The 16042-nt window shown below is 56.4% G+C and overlaps 1 protein-coding gene across 15 annotated transcripts in view; it reads left to right on the top strand.

Annotated features, from left to right (window-relative positions):
* The window catches only part of EPB41L1 (erythrocyte membrane protein band 4.1 like 1), an 81087-nt gene that overhangs the window by 39838 nt on the left and 25207 nt on the right, over positions 1 to 16042 (top strand). For all 15 annotated transcript variants that reach the window (XM_035548308.2, XM_035548309.2, XM_035548307.2 and 12 more), the window contains 12 exons: positions 2571 to 2763; positions 3767 to 3931; positions 6987 to 7091; positions 7174 to 7216; positions 8309 to 8384; positions 8724 to 8942; positions 9049 to 9136; positions 10174 to 10326; positions 11098 to 11195; positions 11725 to 11900; positions 12378 to 12526; positions 15428 to 15619. In XM_035548308.2, coding sequence (XP_035404201.1) covers positions 2596 to 2763; positions 3767 to 3931; positions 6987 to 7091; positions 7174 to 7216; positions 8309 to 8384; positions 8724 to 8942; positions 9049 to 9136; positions 10174 to 10326; positions 11098 to 11195; positions 11725 to 11900; positions 12378 to 12526; positions 15428 to 15619 — 1632 coding nt within the window. In that variant the 5' untranslated portion in view covers positions 2571 to 2595. The remainder of the gene's footprint in view (positions 1 to 2570; positions 2764 to 3766; positions 3932 to 6986; positions 7092 to 7173; positions 7217 to 8308; positions 8385 to 8723; positions 8943 to 9048; positions 9137 to 10173; positions 10327 to 11097; positions 11196 to 11724; positions 11901 to 12377; positions 12527 to 15427; positions 15620 to 16042) is intronic.

Genomic DNA, 16042 nt, shown 5'->3' with positions numbered 1-16042 from the left:
AAAATTTAGGGTGGTTTTGGCCCAAAGTGACTATTGCTATTTAGAGATTCCACGTTAATTTAAAAAATCACACATCAAGAAGTGTTTTGAAGTGTTTCACACACCCATTTGAAGTGGGAGCGTGTAACTTTTATCTGAAGTTGAAAAGCAGCAGCCCTCCATCCCATTTCCTCCATGGAAAAAATAAACCAGTGGTGACCTTCAGAATATTCTCATGCCCTCAGCTGAGCGCTGGGGGTTGTCAGGCGAGCGGGTGTTTCTCAGGAGGCAGAGGCAGGTCGTCCTGCCTGTCCCTGGCCATGTACACGTGGGGCTGGCCACTCCATGCCTCTTGGGACAGGGGCAAGGGAGAAATTCCAGCTCTTTTGGTGTCAACTGAGTCTTTCTGTGGTGACCTCAGGCATTGCCAGCTGTGCCACACGCCACCGGGACTGGGGCTGGGCTGCCACAGCTGCTGGCTGGGCAAGCATGCTTCTCCTTTTCCGCCTCTCCCGTACCACCCAGGGAAGCCAGGTGTAGCAGTACGTCTGGATGAAGTTTCACAACTCCCCTCTCTGTTGAGGACACCTGAAAGATGCAATGTGAGATGCTGTGGGGGTTTCTTGCTGAGGGCTAGCTGAACTCCACCATGCCGTGCTCTCGTTCCCCCTCCTCAAAAGAACAGGGGGGAGAAAATATGATGGGGAAGAAAAAAGGCTCAAGGGTTGAGATAGGCACGGTTAAAAGGAAGAGAATAAAAACCAGTAAAGGCCACAAGGAAGCAAAGAGAGAAAACAATTATCCTCCACTTCCCATCAGCAAGTGATGTGCAGCCACGCCTTGGGGAGCAGGGCCTCAGCACGCGTAGCGGTGGCTCGGGAGGACAGACGCTTTCGTAAGAAGAGCCCCCCCTTCTCCTTCCCCTGCCCCAGCTCTTGTTGCTGGGCCCGTTACCGCACGGTGCGGAACATGCCTTGGGTGGGTCCCGGCCAGCTGCCCTGGCCACGGCCCCTCCCCAGCACTCCCCAGCACCGCCTGCTGGCGGTGGGGGCTGGAGGCAGCCCCGATGCTGTGCCCGCACGGGGCAAAACGCCGGTGCTGTGTCCGTGCTGTCCTGCCTATGGGCTGCCGTGGGGAAAGGGAACTCCGTCCCAGGCAGATGCAGCAGTCTTTTTCCTGCTGCCATAGGTGGTGGTCCTGACCTTGGCTCTTGCTCTCATATCTGCCAGAACATTTGGGTAGTCAGAGGTGACAGCGGTGGGATGCAGTGTCACCAAGCAAATTCCCTAGCCCCTGGGCAGGCTTGGAGCCATGCTGCGAGCTCATCCCTGCATTAGCACAGGCAAGTACTGCTAGGGTATGAGCAGCCCAAGTGGCAGAAGGGTGATGGGTACAAAAGGTGTTCGACGTCCTGTGGGAGCTGGGGCCATCCCCAGGAGCCCCCCCCAGCCCCATGGCTGCCCACACCCGCCCTGCAGCCTCAAGCCACGTGCTCAGACTGCCTGTGCAGGAGGTGAGCATAGGGGCTGCCTCATCTACTGCTACTGTGCCTTGTGCTGCCCTGGTGAGGGCTTGTCAGGGGCATTGGCAGAAGCCAAAAGCGGGGCTCTCTGCCTCGGTTTCTCCACCTCATACTCTGAACAGCGAGGACTGGCTGGAGGTGCCCATGCCAGCAGATATATTCTCTTAGTTCGTGCTTTCCTGCATTTAGTACAGCTTTTCTGGGGGAAGGAGATAGCGTGCTGCAAGCATAATGTGCATAAAGGACAACGTAAAGGGCACCATTTCAAAAATATGTTACTCAGCACCCCAGTAAGGGACAGTAAGCACTGAAGTTGCCTTCCCCCTGTGTTCCTGGCCCTAGTTTTGTTTTTGCATCTTGCACAGGATGGACAGCTGGAGCTGGAGGCAGGTTTTGTCCCGCCTACCGTGCAGGGTTCAGCCTTGCTGGCTGTGGGAACCCAGCGTGCTGGGCTAGTGGGAATACAGAGGGGAGAAAACAGCCATCCCGGATGCAGTATGTAGAGTTGACCATGATTGCAAATTCCTGTGTTAATGCAGCATTTTAACCTGACTCAAAGCCTGATTTTTTCTTCCCAGAATAAAATCTTTCATTGGTTTTATATATATATATATATATATATATATATATATATATATATATATATTCCATGTATAAATATTTATACATATTTATGTAGGAGACATATATACATACATTCTTCTGCAGTTACCAAAGGCCCTAGAGCAGGGATACAGCCCCAGCTCTGTGAGTACAGTGCTGGGGAGGGAGCCTGGCATCCTGCCTGCCCCCATGCACCCCGCCTGCCCTGCTGCACCCAGCTCCCCAGCCAGCTGCAGCTGCCATTGGGTTGAGGTGCTGCCATCCCTCTCCATGTCCCAGCCTCAGGCTGCCACAGGGTTGGAGGCTGAGCTCTTTCTCATCCGTGGCTGGCAGGGCAGAATGCACATAGCGGTCTGCATCGGGGCAGCTCGATGCTAGGGACTTTGGGTCCACATGGGAGCAGGGAGCAGGGCTGCTGGTGTGGGGCTGGGCTGCTGGTGTGACGCTTTCTGTCTCTCTATCTCAGTGCCAGGGCAGGGTGACGAGCAGCCATGACAACAGAGACAGGTCCTGATTCGGAGGTGAAGAACGCGCAGGAGGAGGCCCCGCAGCAGCAGCTGGAGGCAGCCACCCACGGCCCCACTGCCGTGGCTGCCAGCCGGGAAGCTGAGGCCAACGAGAAGCCTGGGGCGCAGCCCGACGCCCGAAACATGGAGCCGGTGAGTAGGCAAGGGACAGGAGCTGTGGCCCAGGTGGGACAGCAAGGGAAAGACTGTGGGTCTGGATGCCCATCAGGCCTTCAGCCATTGCCAGCAGCTCCTGGCATCAGACCCATACTTTGGAGCAGGGCAGAGCCTGGCATTCAGCTCGTCCAGCCCCCAAGCCTGCTGCCGCAGAGAGGAGGTGGCCCCAGCTGCTCTGTGACAGACCCTACATATGTAAGCACTGCTTTCTGCAGGGCCGTTTGCTGCGCTGTGGCTTTGCAGCCTCTTGAGTTCCCTGGGCGTCAGGTGTGCCCCCTGGCACAGGGCAGAGGCCCTGCCTGCTGGGCGTGGGGTTGGCACAGCCACTTTTCCCAAGCTCCGCACTGCGGTTCCCTTCCTAAGCAAGGCAGCCTGGGCATGTATGTGTGGGAGCCCTACACGCCTGGTGCAGTGCATGGGCTCTGCTGGCTGCCTCACAGCTGCCTGCACCAGCCTGTGCAGAGCAGTAGTGCCTGTGCACAGGAAAAGGAAAAAAAAAAAAAAAAAAAAGGTCCAAAGTGCTGATAGTGGCTAGAAATGACACTGCTGCTTCATGCAATTCCGGGGCAGGAGAAGGAAGCAGGTGGCCGAGCGTCCCAGCAGCTGAGCTGCCCCAGCAGGGCTGGGAGCAATTGCAGTTCCCCAAGAGCTGCCACCGCAGGGGACCCCCAGCTCCATGCTGCTGCCAGTGCTTCCAGCAGCCACGGAGCTGCCTCAGCCCTGCCTGCTGCAGGAGGCAGCCAGATAGGGAGGTCTCAGCTGCTGGACCAACAACAGGCCCACAGGCATTCTTTTTGCAGTCTCTCTTCCAACCGTGGCTGTGGCAACAGTTGGGGGTGGGGGCTCAGGGATGAGCTCCTAGCTGTGGGATCCTGTATTGCTAAGGGGCAGAGGTAGTGCTGGCCTCCTCTGCTGGCCTTGCAAGGGCTCCCATCCTGGCAGCGGTGCCAAGTAACTCTGTGCATCTCTCACCCTCCAGGGCACAGACATGGAAGAAAAGGACTACAGCGAGACCGATGGGCTCTCTGATAAAACAACGCCTAGCAAGACCCAGAAGTCGCCCCAGAAAATTAACAAGAAAATCAAGAGTGCCCTCTGCAGAGTGACCCTGCTTGATGCCTCTGAGTATGAGTGCGAAGTGGAGGTGAGTCAGAGGAGCGCACCCGAGCTGAGCAGGGGACACGTCTCAGCCTAGGAACCCTGCTCAGCCCACAGCTGGCCTCCAGCAAGTCCTTGATGTCAGGGCTATTCCAAGGACAGCTTTGGAGTGCTTGTCATACAGACAAAATGATCGACGGAAATGACCGTTTAAGTTGGAATTTCAAAACAAACAAAAAATCTGGAAAGATAGACCTTAGCAGGAAATTTCAGCTTAGAGAGTCCAAATTTGTTAGCTACTCGCTATGGAAAACAGTGTGTAGAAAGCAGAAGCTTAATAGATGTAGATAAAGCTCTGCATGAAAATATGTGCATGACACATATGTATGCCAGCGTTTCTGTTGACACCTCAAGAGCACAGCGTGTTTGCTGTCCCACGTGCCAAGGCAGAGGATGTGTGTGCATGTGTTTGTGCAAAGAGGCCAACATGTGCAGATACACATGGCTCCCCGAGATGGGTTTGCATGTGTGCACACAGACCCACATGGGTTTTGGCAGCATTACAAACTGCACCTCACCCCATTCTCCCTGTTTTCATCCCTTGTGTCCTTCCCCATAAAACTGGCAGGCCAGGGACCATCTGGGACGTGTGCTGAAGCCTGGCAGCAGTGTGTGTGTGTGAGTAAATAAAGGTGATACACATGCATGTCCTTGTCGATGCACCCTCATGTGCATTGGCAGAGCAGCGGGCCTGGGCACCCTGCTGTGGGTGTGTGGGCTGCTCGCTATTTGTGCAGTGTCGCAAGCGTGCAATGCGAGTGTGGGCGAGCGTGTGCTTCCCTGGTAGTGGCTGCTGCTGCAGGAAGGGACAGAAGGGACTGGCGCCCGCCAGTGGCCACCTTTACACTGGGATATGCTGCAGGCCTGCTTCAGCTGCTGTCAGCACAGGGTTAGGAGACACCTAGAATTAAATCAAGCCCAGAGTTTGGGCTGGGGTGGGGGCTTTGTGAACCCACTGTGGGGAAGAGGCAGCTCGGAGAAGGGTTGTGGGCCGGGCGTGCCCATTTCTGCACTTGCTTCTGTCTCCTGCCTGCATTCAAGGAGGCAGCATGTCTCTGACCTGCAGCATCTTCCTGGTCAGAGGGACATTTCTGAGAAACTTTGCTTAAAAATGCAGAAGTTGAAACTGTTCAGAAGCAGAGATCCTGGAGCCTTTGTCAGGGAGACCTTTGCACTTGCTGCTGGTGAGTGGGTGGAGGGGTTTTTGTTCTCAGCAGGGTGGCAACAGCTCAGGCTGCGCACAGCAGACCTGCATCTGTATGCAGGTCCTGGCTCCACGAGGTCTCGGCTGCACAGGATTAATGAACATAAGGAACGCTCCTGCTCTCTGTGGCTGCACAGGAATAGTGAATGCCCCAAGGCAGCTGGCGGGGGAGGTCTGGCCTCTGGGTTCCAGCACCAGCAGTGGTGCCTTTGATCTCTGTGCTCCAGCAGCCCTTACTGTCACTTTAGTGGTAAAGTCTGTCACAGAGAGCTTTAGTGGCTGTGGAAAGATGGATTGTCATGAAGATGAAAGTCTCTCCCAACAATATAACCAGAGCCGAGTGCTCCTGTGACTGCAGTGGGCTCATGGGGCAAAGGAGTGACTTCGGTCAGCCCTGAAGCAGCATGTGGTGGTGTCATCCTTCCCCAGATCCCCATTCTCATTTGCCAAGCAAAACCTGCATGCAAACACAAATCTGGGATGTACAATGGCTGGCTGCTTTGTTAGCAGAACAATGATTCTCAACAAGCTTAGGAAAAGCAGAGCATTACAGTCCCAGCCCCCCCCAGGCTTTGTTTCTAGTCTGGTTTTGTTTCCAGTGCTTGATGTTGGCAGTGAGCTGGGGCATGCAGGGCTTTATTCACAGTGAGGTCAAGTTCTCTGTTGTTGCAGTGCAGAGGACGGGGTTGACTCAGCAAACACAGAGCTTCTGCTGTCTAAAAATGTAATTTGGGGTGTAAGGGAGAGGAGGAGGAATTGTTTAGTGCAGAAAGGCTTGTGCTGAATTTCTTCTTTCTCTCTGTTGGGCCCCATGGAAATAGTTTTGCCTTGTCTGCATGCAGAGGATGTTAATGCTTAATTCTATGAAAATCAGAAAGGGAAATCAAACCATTTGGTGTTACACCCTTCCGTGTGCTGTGTGCTGAACCCCTGCTGTGGAAACCTGGGCTAGCTGGAAGGGGAGGATACAGAAAGGGTATGGCAGGAACTGCTGGGGTCTGGAGGAGATCTGGATGTCAGGAGGAGCTCAGGGCTGGGGTCTGGCAGCAGTGAGACATTGTAGTTGTGCTGGTTTCTGTGAGAGTGGCTCCAGTGCTGTAGCGCTTGGTAGAGGTACTCAAAGAAATGGGTACCTCAGAGAGGGTAAATCAGGAGCTACTGGTCGGAGAAGTCTGTAAATGCATGAGAAACATGAGCCTCTCCGTGAGCAATCATGGGCCTCGCTGCTACCAGTAGTGAAGAGAAAATACACAAGGGAGTTCAAAGGACCAGTAATGAGGGCATCCTCCATCGTAGCATGCGTCTTAGGCTCTTCGTGCTTCTCTTCCGTCCTGCTGTGCTGTGAGGAGGGCGTTGGGAAGGAGCTTGGCCTACAGGCAGCAGCATCCACCACGAGGTCTGGGACGTGTTTGTCCCAACCCTTTGCTCTGGAGCAGAGGTGCCTGGTCTGGCTGCACCCTGCTCTGGTTTGGCACCACCGTCCCCTGGTGTGATGGGGGATGAGCCAGGTGGCCGCTGGGTCTCTCCCAACCTGTGGGACCTGCCACGGGCTGCACCGTGGGCTGTGCGGCCTGGGGAGCACGTGGTGCCCCGATGGGGTCTGTGGGCCCAGGCCAAGCACTGCCAGACAAGGGGGCTGCTCTCAAAGGCAGCCCCCAGCAGTTTTGTGTGGTGGCCTGGGGGGGCCAGGGCTGCCCTGATCCTGGGGCTGCTCCCAGCCAACACCGATGCAGGCGGGGACAGCACCCGCTGGACACAGGACACCTCTGCCTTCTCCTGCTGGCTCTCTGGCGACACGAGGGAGCTGGTTCACCGTGAGCCTCTCTGTCTCCTGCAGAAGCATGCCCGAGGCCAGGTCCTCTTCGACATGGTGTGTGAGCACCTTAACCTTCTGGAGAAGGATTACTTCGGCCTTACCTTCTGCGACTCCGACAGCCAGAAGGTGAGGATGGGGAACCCCTCTACAGCCACCCCACTGCTGAGCGGGGTCCCCAGCCCCCTGACATGTTGTCTCCTCCTTTCAGAACTGGCTGGACCCCTCCAAGGAGATCAAGAAGCAGATCCGCAGTAAGTGGTTGGGGAGGGCCATTCCTCCCCAGTGCTGGGCTCCCAGACAGCTCAGCCCCAGCCACTGTTTGCGGTTGGGCTGAGGCCTCATCTCCACTTGTAACTTTGTGCCCTTGGTGGGTTCCAGGTCTCCGGCTGATCACAGGACGGGGCAGGGATGTTGCCGGGAGCCTGGTGTTCCACGGGGTCACACATGAGAAACCTGGGAGGTAGTGGCTGGAAACCAGGCCCTGTGCAGGTTCAGCCGCTGTGGCAGAGAGCCTCCCTGCTCATTGCCCCCTCCGTAGTGCACTGTCCCTGGCTGCTCAGTCCTTGCTGTGCCCTCCATCAGCTCATTTTAGTAGTGTGGCAGAAAATGATCGTCCTTTTCTGTCAGGTTAGTAAGTTAAATCAACTGATGGGGCACTCCAACAAACTCAAGCACTGAGGCATGGTCAGGGCCACGAACGGCCCAGCTTATTCAGGTGTCTGTTAGCCCTGCCCACCTCCCCTCCTCTTCATGACAGGTGCGGGCATCACAGACCCCGTCTGTGCCTCTGGAGAGCACCTGAGACCTGGTCCCCGCCCTGGGTGCCATCTCCTCTTGCCCAGAGCAGGGAGGATGGGGATGGGTGGAGGCGGGGTGAGCTTACTGGGATGGGTACTGGGATGCAGGAGTGCCTTTGTCCAAGGTGTTGCCTTGCTGCACCATGCACTGGAGTGGCAGAAGGGCTGTTGCCTATGATGTCACCTCACTAGGACATGTGAGGCTTTTGCTGTGACAGTGTAGGTCTCTGCATGGAGTGAGCTGAGCTGATGGGTCCCAAGATGTGATGCTTTTCTATCCCCAGCTGTTTGGGGACGTTTACCCAAATTGCACTGTTGTCCTGACAGCTGAGTGGCTAGAGCAGCTGGGAGCTGCACAACCTCTCAGGGGTTCATCTGCCTCATGGCAGCCTTTGGAGCTTCCTGACCCTGTGCCAGGCTTGGGTGGAGTCCTGGGACCCTTTAATAAATGCCTGGATGCTGTGTGCACTCTGTGTGCGGGAGTGAGGGAGATTCCTGCAGGCAGCCAGTGTAGCCCCTGCCCTTACTGCTCCCTATTTTTGCTAGGTGGACTCTGGAACTTCGCCTTCACTGTGAAGTTTTACCCTCCTGACCCTGCCCAGCTCACGGAGGATATCACAAGGTGAGGACTGCCCTTAGGAGCCTACAACGTGGTGTGCCCTTGGGCACAGCTGCTGGAACAGCTTCCAGAGGGCCAGGCGGGAAGCGTGAGGAGGGGCAGCACTCAGGACAGCAGCAGGGGTAGCCAGGGGAGTTGTCAGAGGCTCGCTGTCTTTCCTCTGTGCGTGGCATCTCTAAATCACACAGAATGGGGCTGGGAAGGCATCTATTGGAGGTGGGAGTCCCACGGAGAGTGGTGCAGAGTGGGTGTTCTTTACATGCAGAGCCTCCACAGGGAGCCCCAGCCTGCTTGCAGGGCACGCGCCTCTGCCCTGCTCTTACCCTCTGTCCCCTTCTGCAGATACTACTTGTGCCTGCAGCTGCGTGCGGACATCATCACAGGGCGCCTCCCCTGCTCCTTCGTCACGCACGCCCTGCTGGGCTCATATGCCGTGCAGGCTGAACTGGGCGATTACGATGCCGAGGAGCATGTGGGCAACTATGTCAGCGAGCTTCGCTTCGCCCCCAACCAGACACGGGAGCTGGAAGAGCGCATCATGGAACTGCACAAGACCTACCGGTGAGCTGCGGGAGGGGACAGGCTATTGGTGAGGGAAGGCACTGGGGAGCTGGCCTGTGCCCCGTGGGGCGTCTGGCCATGTGTCCCTGTCTCTGTCTCTCTGCAGGGGCATGACTCCTGGGGAAGCAGAAATCCACTTCCTGGAGAACGCAAAGAAGCTTTCCATGTACGGGGTGGACCTGCACCATGCCAAGGTACTGGGCTGTGGAGCTGTGGGAGCGATGGCCAACGCCAAGCCCTGTTCTGCCCTGGTGCCAGCACACCCCTGGCACATTGGGGTTTACAGTAGCTCCAGCTCCTGTTTCCTACAGTTGGTACAGTGACGAGAGAGAGAGAGTTTAAATGTGCAAGCTGCTTTGGGTGCCCGTTGAGTGCAAGAGCTGAACAGGGCTGGAACTGTTATTTTAGCAAGGGGAAGTGCCAAGTCGTGCCCCTGGGGAGGAACAAGCCCAGGCTCCAAGACATGCTGGGGGCACCTGGCGGGAAAGCAGCTGGGCAGGGAAGACCCTGAGGGTCCTGGGGGGGACGGCAAGTCGAACATCGATCAACATTGTGCTCTTGCAGCAGAGTATGCCAATAGTATTCTGGGCTGCATTAGGCAGAGCATTACCAGCAGGTCAAGGGAGGTGGTTCTTCCCCTCTGCTCAGCACTGGTGAGGTCACACCTGGAGCCCTATGTCCAGTTCTGGGATCCCCAAGATGCTCAGGAGACTGTCGCACCTCCCATATGAGGCAAGGCTGAGGGAATTGGGACAGTTCAGCCTGAAGAAGAGAAGGCTTGGAAGAGGGTCATTAATGTTTATAAATACCTGAAGGGAGGGTGCAGACAGGACAGAGCCAGGCTCTTTTCAGTGGTGCCCAGGGACAGGACCAGAGGCAATAGGCACAAACTAAAACACAGGAGGTTACTTCTGAACATCAGGAAACACTTCTTTACTATATGGGCGACTGTCACATCACTGTTGCCCAGAGAGGCTGTGGAATCTCCCTCCTTGGAGGTATTTAAAATCCATCTGGACATGGTCCTGTACAACCAGCTCTGGGTGGCCTTCCCTGAGCAGTGGGATTGAAACACATGGTCCCTTCCAACCTCAACCATCCTGTGATTCTGTGACCTCTGCCAACTTGTCCCACTTAGAGTGCTAGGCAGGAGGGAGCATGGCACTCTGGAATGGACTGGTCCTTACTGAGCTGCTGAACCATCTCCTCCTGTCCCTCTCGCCTCCTCCAGGACTCAGAGGGCATCGACATCATGCTGGGCGTCTGCGCCAACGGCCTGCTCATCTACAGGGACCGGCTGAGGATCAACCGTTTTGCCTGGCCCAAGATCCTTAAAATTTCCTACAAGAGGAGCAACTTCTACATCAAAATCCGCCCTGGTGAGGTGAGTGCAATGGGCCCAGTGCAGCCTGAAGTGGAGCTGTGTGGGGTGGTCCTTTCCTAGCCTCATCTTCTGCCCCAGGAGTCCCAAGCTAATGGCCTCAGCTGGCCAAGAGAGGATAGCTCCTGTGGTGAATGGAGGCTTTCAGCAAGTGCTTTCTTGTTTGCACTCTCATTTTCTCACTGACATAATGTCTTTGGCCACAGCAGTTCAGCAGGCTCAGGACACCCCACACTTCTTTCCCCATAAGCCAGACACTGTGACCCTGCTGGTAAAAGGTGTCCCAGGAAGGGAATTTCAGGACCGTTTTTGATATTTGTCTTCCATACTTCAAAAAAAAAAAAAAAAAGAGGCTTTTCTTTCATTTTCTGTCATTGTTTTCTGACTTTACTTTCACTCTCTTTACTTTTACTTGCACTGATGGGAAAATGAATTTCCACCCACACATTTCCCAGTGGACAGTGCATCTGAGATGGAGAGAGAGACTCTCTCTAGCCAAAACAAGGCGTAAAAGTTTTATGTTTCTTGAGGGAGTTTCTCTCACACTGAAAATCCATTTACAGTGGAGGAAAGTGCTTAGGCCAAAAATTTAGGCGGTATGATCCTACCACCCAGTGGGACTGGGCATGGAACTTTCCAGCATTGTTTTGAAGATGTTTTCTGTGTCATGGCTCCTGCCAAGGCAACCTGAGGGCCTTGGCAAGGCAGATCCCATCCCACCGTATCCTCTAGGGCAGGATCTGCCTGTAACCGCATGTCTCTATCTCCCCCAAGTACGAGCAGTTTGAGAGCACCATTGGCTTCAAGCTGCCCAACCACCGCTCTGCCAAGCGTCTCTGGAAGGTCTGCATAGAGCATCACACCTTCTTCAGGTGAGGAGCCCTTCTCCAGGCCTCAGAGGCAGGCATGCTCCTGCCTCTGGCCCGTTCCAGCATATTCGTGTGGGGAAGGGGGAGCTCCTGCAGTGTCCCCAGCTGCCTGTGCCCTTCCCAGGCAGGAGCTGGCAATCTTCCCACTCTTTGCGGGTGGGCTGTCCCCTGCCTTTCAGCCCCCTGGGTCTGGCCACTCTGCCTTTCATGTGCAGGGAGGGAACAGCTCTGCCCCTCTGTCAGCCACAGACCTGCTGTGCCCCAGGTGCGGAGGCTCTCATTTGTCCTCCTCATGTGGGGAGCCGTCTCTGCTCTGTTGGCTGCCCTGTGCCACTGCTGCCCAGGACCACTTGCTGGTTCAGTCCTCGTCTTACGGCTCTAAATTCTCCCCATCGCTCCTTCAGCCCTGCGCTGTGGCTGGCCTCTCTCCTTCATTGTGGTCTCAGCTCTGCTTTGCACACCGGTGTTGGGGGGCAGTGCTGGGGGGCATGGCTGGGACTCGCCGATGCAACCCCACCTCTCCCATCCCCAGGCTGGTGTCCCCAGAGCCACCCCCGAAGGGCTTCCTGGTGATGGGCTCCAAGTTTCGCTACAGCGGGCGGACGCAGGCACAGACACGGCAGGCCAGCGCCCTCATTGACCGCCCAGCCCCCTTCTTCGAGCGCTCCTCCAGCAAACGGTACACCATGTCTCGCAGCCTTGATGGAGGTATGCCCCAAATTGGGGAGGGGGAGGGAGATTGGTCCGCTGGCGGGAGCAAGGAGGCAAGGAGGAAGGTTCAGAGGGGTGCAGCCAGGGTCACTTCTGGAGGCTGTCCCTGACTAGGTGCCCCTGGCCTGTCCCCACACCAAGTGGTGGCTCAAACCATGTGAGCAGCAGGGCCGCAGGCACAGCTGGCTCCGCTGAGCCAGGGCTGGGGTCTGGGCAGCCTGGCGATGGGGCTGTCCCCAGCTCCTTGTGCACAAAGCGGGTGTGGAAGCCAGGGTGGTGCAGGGAGGGAGAAGTGGGCTGAACTTTGGGTCATTAGCACCGCCAAGAAGCCCTAGGGCACGTCTTTCCTGCTACAGATGCTCTTGGGGCTCCACAGCCACCATCTCCTAGCCAGACTGGGGTGGAGGGCTGGGGCAGGTAGGGCTGGGAAAAAATGCTTGCTGCCTGTGACCTGGGCTCTCCCTGCACACCCAGAGTTCTCACGCCCGGCCTCCGTCAGCGAGAACCACGATGCTGGAGCAGTGGGTGAGAAGCAGGATGAGGATGGTGAGTTTGGCAGTGGGAGACGGTCCGAGACAGAGGACGAGGAGGTGACTACCCCAACAAAGATCAAGGAGCTGAAGGTACAGACCTTGTGGGCAGAGGACCGTGAGTTAGGTGGGTGGGCTGGCCCACGCCCACAGCAGACATGCAGCAGGCTGGGACACGGGCATCAGAGCTCCATCTCCCTGTCTCAGGGCCATGCTGCAGGTGGGAAGGGTCACATCAGGACAGAGTCATCTGGAGCCCTTTCTCCACCAGGCAAGCCCAGTGCTTGGTGTGACCTGTCCTGCTTGGGGGCATGGCTCTTGGCCTCACCGCTGGACACAGAGCTGTCATACCTTACCAGCAGCTCCAATTTCCCCAGCACCCTCCAGCTTTCCTCAGGGCTGGCCCCCAGCAGAGCCCAGTCCCTAGGCAGGACTGGTCACCAAGCAGTGCTGATCACGGGGCGGTCCCATGCTGGTGTGCAGGATGGGGAAGGGCCAGGCGTGCCAGTGGTCACCACTATGCAAGCAAGGAGTTCCCTAGCCATGGGAAGCATGCTGGGCCCCTGCTCCCTTGGCACCCTGTAGCTCTACACGGCCCTGCTTGGGCACCCCATGGCCGTGCCCACAGCCCCATTGTTGTGCAGCTATGGCCCTCTGCTCTCCGCCCTGGCCCTGGGTTGGCTCAGGGCACAGCCCAGCCCATCTCAGCCCTGTACTGAGCGGGGGTTCAGTCCTCCTGTACTGATAACCAGTTCTGACTGGGGGCAGGGGGGCACAGCCAGGCCCTGTGCAGGCACCTGAATTCAACTTAACTGTGATGCTCTTGAGAAGTTTCCTCAACTGACCCTGCTGGTTACTTTTAACCCTCTCTTTGCTGCCAGCCGGAGCACGAAACAACCCCCAGGCACAAGCAGGAGGTATTCTCTCTCTGGAGTATCTTAGTTCTCATCGGTGCATCATATTGTCCATCCTTTTCAAAGCACCACTGTGTGTTACCCTATTTACTGGAATACAAGATGCACCGAGGCGGGGGGTTGGCCTGCTAGAGACACCCGATGAGCAGACAGCTGGGGATCTGCCCCAGAGCACACACAGCATCTTCTATCCCACTAAGTAAGGTAGTCCTAACTGTATGTGTGAGCAAGAGCCCTCCCAAGGCACAACGGCCAGGCCACCATGCCGAGTCCTTGGCCCATTGGGAAGACTTGGCTTCTGCTCATGTTACTGACTCCTCCATGTCCTCTCCTCATGTCTCCTCTCTGTCCAGCCCTGTGGCCCTATCTCTCCCACTGAAGAGACAGCCCCGGCACAGGCTGGCCCCATCGTTCCCACCTCCCGGCCTATGCTTTGCTTTTGGCTTTCCTGACTTGGGCTGTGCATCACGTGCCCTGCACAGAGGCTCGCTTTTCACAAAGCCCCTTGCTGCCTTTCTGCCCTGCCGGGAGCAAACGAGTCCCTGAGCATCCTTTGGTGCTGACCCGTCAGAGGCAGACACTGGCAGCCACCCCCATGCAGCGGAGGGGCTTCCCGACCAACTGTGGCTGGCCTGGCCAGGGTGAGCTATCGCAGGCAGGAGGGAGGCTGTGTTCTCCCGTTACACAAATTACCTGTGCCTGCGGTGCTACCTCCAACAGAAATGGGCAGCAGAGATATCCCCGGCCTGGGTCTGCCGATTCATCCCAGCCTAAAATTCACAGTTGCTCTCCAGGTTTGTCTTCTACTCAGAGCGGGGTTTGGATCATCGCTGGACCAGTCAACAGAGGCCAGTGCAGCCCTAGCAGTGCTAGCCAAGTGGCCATGAGATGGTGCTTGCTGCACTTCCACTATGCAGCCCTTGGCATCCTGCTCAGCACAGCAGGGCAAACCCTGCTGGTGCAGTGGGCACCACGGCTCCTGCAGGCTGGCGTCTCGCCCCCCAGCCCAACACTGGTCACGGTCCCTCCACTGTCTGCTTCATTGCTTACCCCTGCTGCATGTGCATGTGCTGCTCCCGCAGCCCTGTGCCCCCTGGCACTACCCTGAGCCTAGAGGTGGGCAAACCGTGAAGCACATGCAAGTGGACAGGGGAGTTTGTCCATGAATTCTGCTGAGCCTTCACGATCTGTATAATGTGTCTGAGCTTTTCATGGGACTCCTTTGGATCTCTGGGATTTCACTGAGCAGAGATATGGGGGAGGGGAGATGCTTCAGCTGACTCCTTTCGAACCTCAAACCAGGTTTGAGTTTGAAGCAGAAGCCGGGTTCTTTTTCGGAGCTAGTTTGCCCACCTCTGCGGCAGAACAAGGGGAGCCACCCTGGTGCCTGTAACATCACCAAAGGATTCTTTAACACCTAAATGTAACCTTGCGCTTGAGCTCTCTGAGCTGTCCTCTTTCTACAGCAGGCAAGACTCAACCCCACCCCAGACTGCTGTTGGGCCCAAGCTGGTCCATGTTGATGCAGGTTTGGATCCGTGTTGGTCATCTTTGACCAGCCCTTGACCTCTTGCCCTTCAGCAGAAACCCCCCTTTGAAGGCACTCCTTCAGAAATGCCGATGGGCGACTCCCTGAAGCTTTTGCTCAGAGGACTGGCCAGTTTCCTGCCCTGCTGGGACAGAGGCTCTTGGTCCTTTTGTGCCTCGCATGTGAGAGCAGCAGAGATGAGGCTGCTGATATTTCCAGTGGGCCCCTATCCCTTGCCTGATCCCTAAGGAGAGCCCTCTCTCTTCTGTAGATGGTTCAGCTCATCCTCAGAAGGCCATGCTGGAGATGCCAAAGGGGCATATTGTGCCCTGCACAGAAGGAAGACCACTGTGGGTGTTCCACCACTTGCAGTTCCCTGCAATGGTCTTAGTGAGAACTGCAGCCCAGGGTGCTCTTATACGCTCTACATTTGGCTCTTGAGACCCTAAATTCAAGCCCAGTGTAAAGCAACCTCTCCCCAGCATCCCTGATTGTCTCTTTTGCCTTGGCTAGTGCTTTAACCATGGTTACCTTCCTCTCTCCTTCCCCAAGTTTTTAGACAAGCCAGAAGATGTTTTGCTAAAGCATCAGGCCAGCATCAATGAGCTGAAACGGACCCTGAAGGAGCCCAACAGCAAGCTGGTTCACAGGGACCGGGACAGGAGGCTGCCTTCCTCACCAGCCTCTTCCTCGCCCAAGCATGAGGATGAAACACCGAAGGGAACCCCAGAAAAGGCCAGCGAGGTTTGTTCTGCTGCTTGTCTTATGGATGGGATCAAGCTGTTCATGGGGAGGTCTTCATCAGTTGCTGGGCTCCTGGTCTCTGCCTCTAGCACAGCCCTGGGGAGAGCACGGTGGGAGCTGTGTGTTGGGCACAGCGGGTAAAGCAAGGGAGCCTCTGGCCAGGCTGTTGTCTCTGTTTTGTAATGAGCTGTTTCCTCTCTGCTGGTAGTGATCTCCCTTTATGCCCAGGCACTGCATGGGGTCAAACTGGTCCTTTTCAGGGGGATGTGTTTGTTACCTGTGAGTTGGGCTGTGAGATGGGGCCTTCTTCACCCTTTATCCTATCAGGGCTCCTGCTTGTCAGCACCCTGTGCAAGTCTTGTCCGATGGGTGTCCCCAGGAGTGCGGGGCTGGGCTCCTGCACAGAGGTGCTCCGTGGCACAC

The sequence above is a fragment of the Cygnus atratus genome, chromosome 16 (assembly GCF_013377495.2).
Source record: "Cygnus atratus isolate AKBS03 ecotype Queensland, Australia chromosome 16, CAtr_DNAZoo_HiC_assembly, whole genome shotgun sequence".
NCBI lineage: Eukaryota > Metazoa > Chordata > Aves > Anseriformes > Anatidae > Cygnus > Cygnus atratus.
This window is presented reverse-complemented; position numbering and strand designations above follow the sequence as displayed.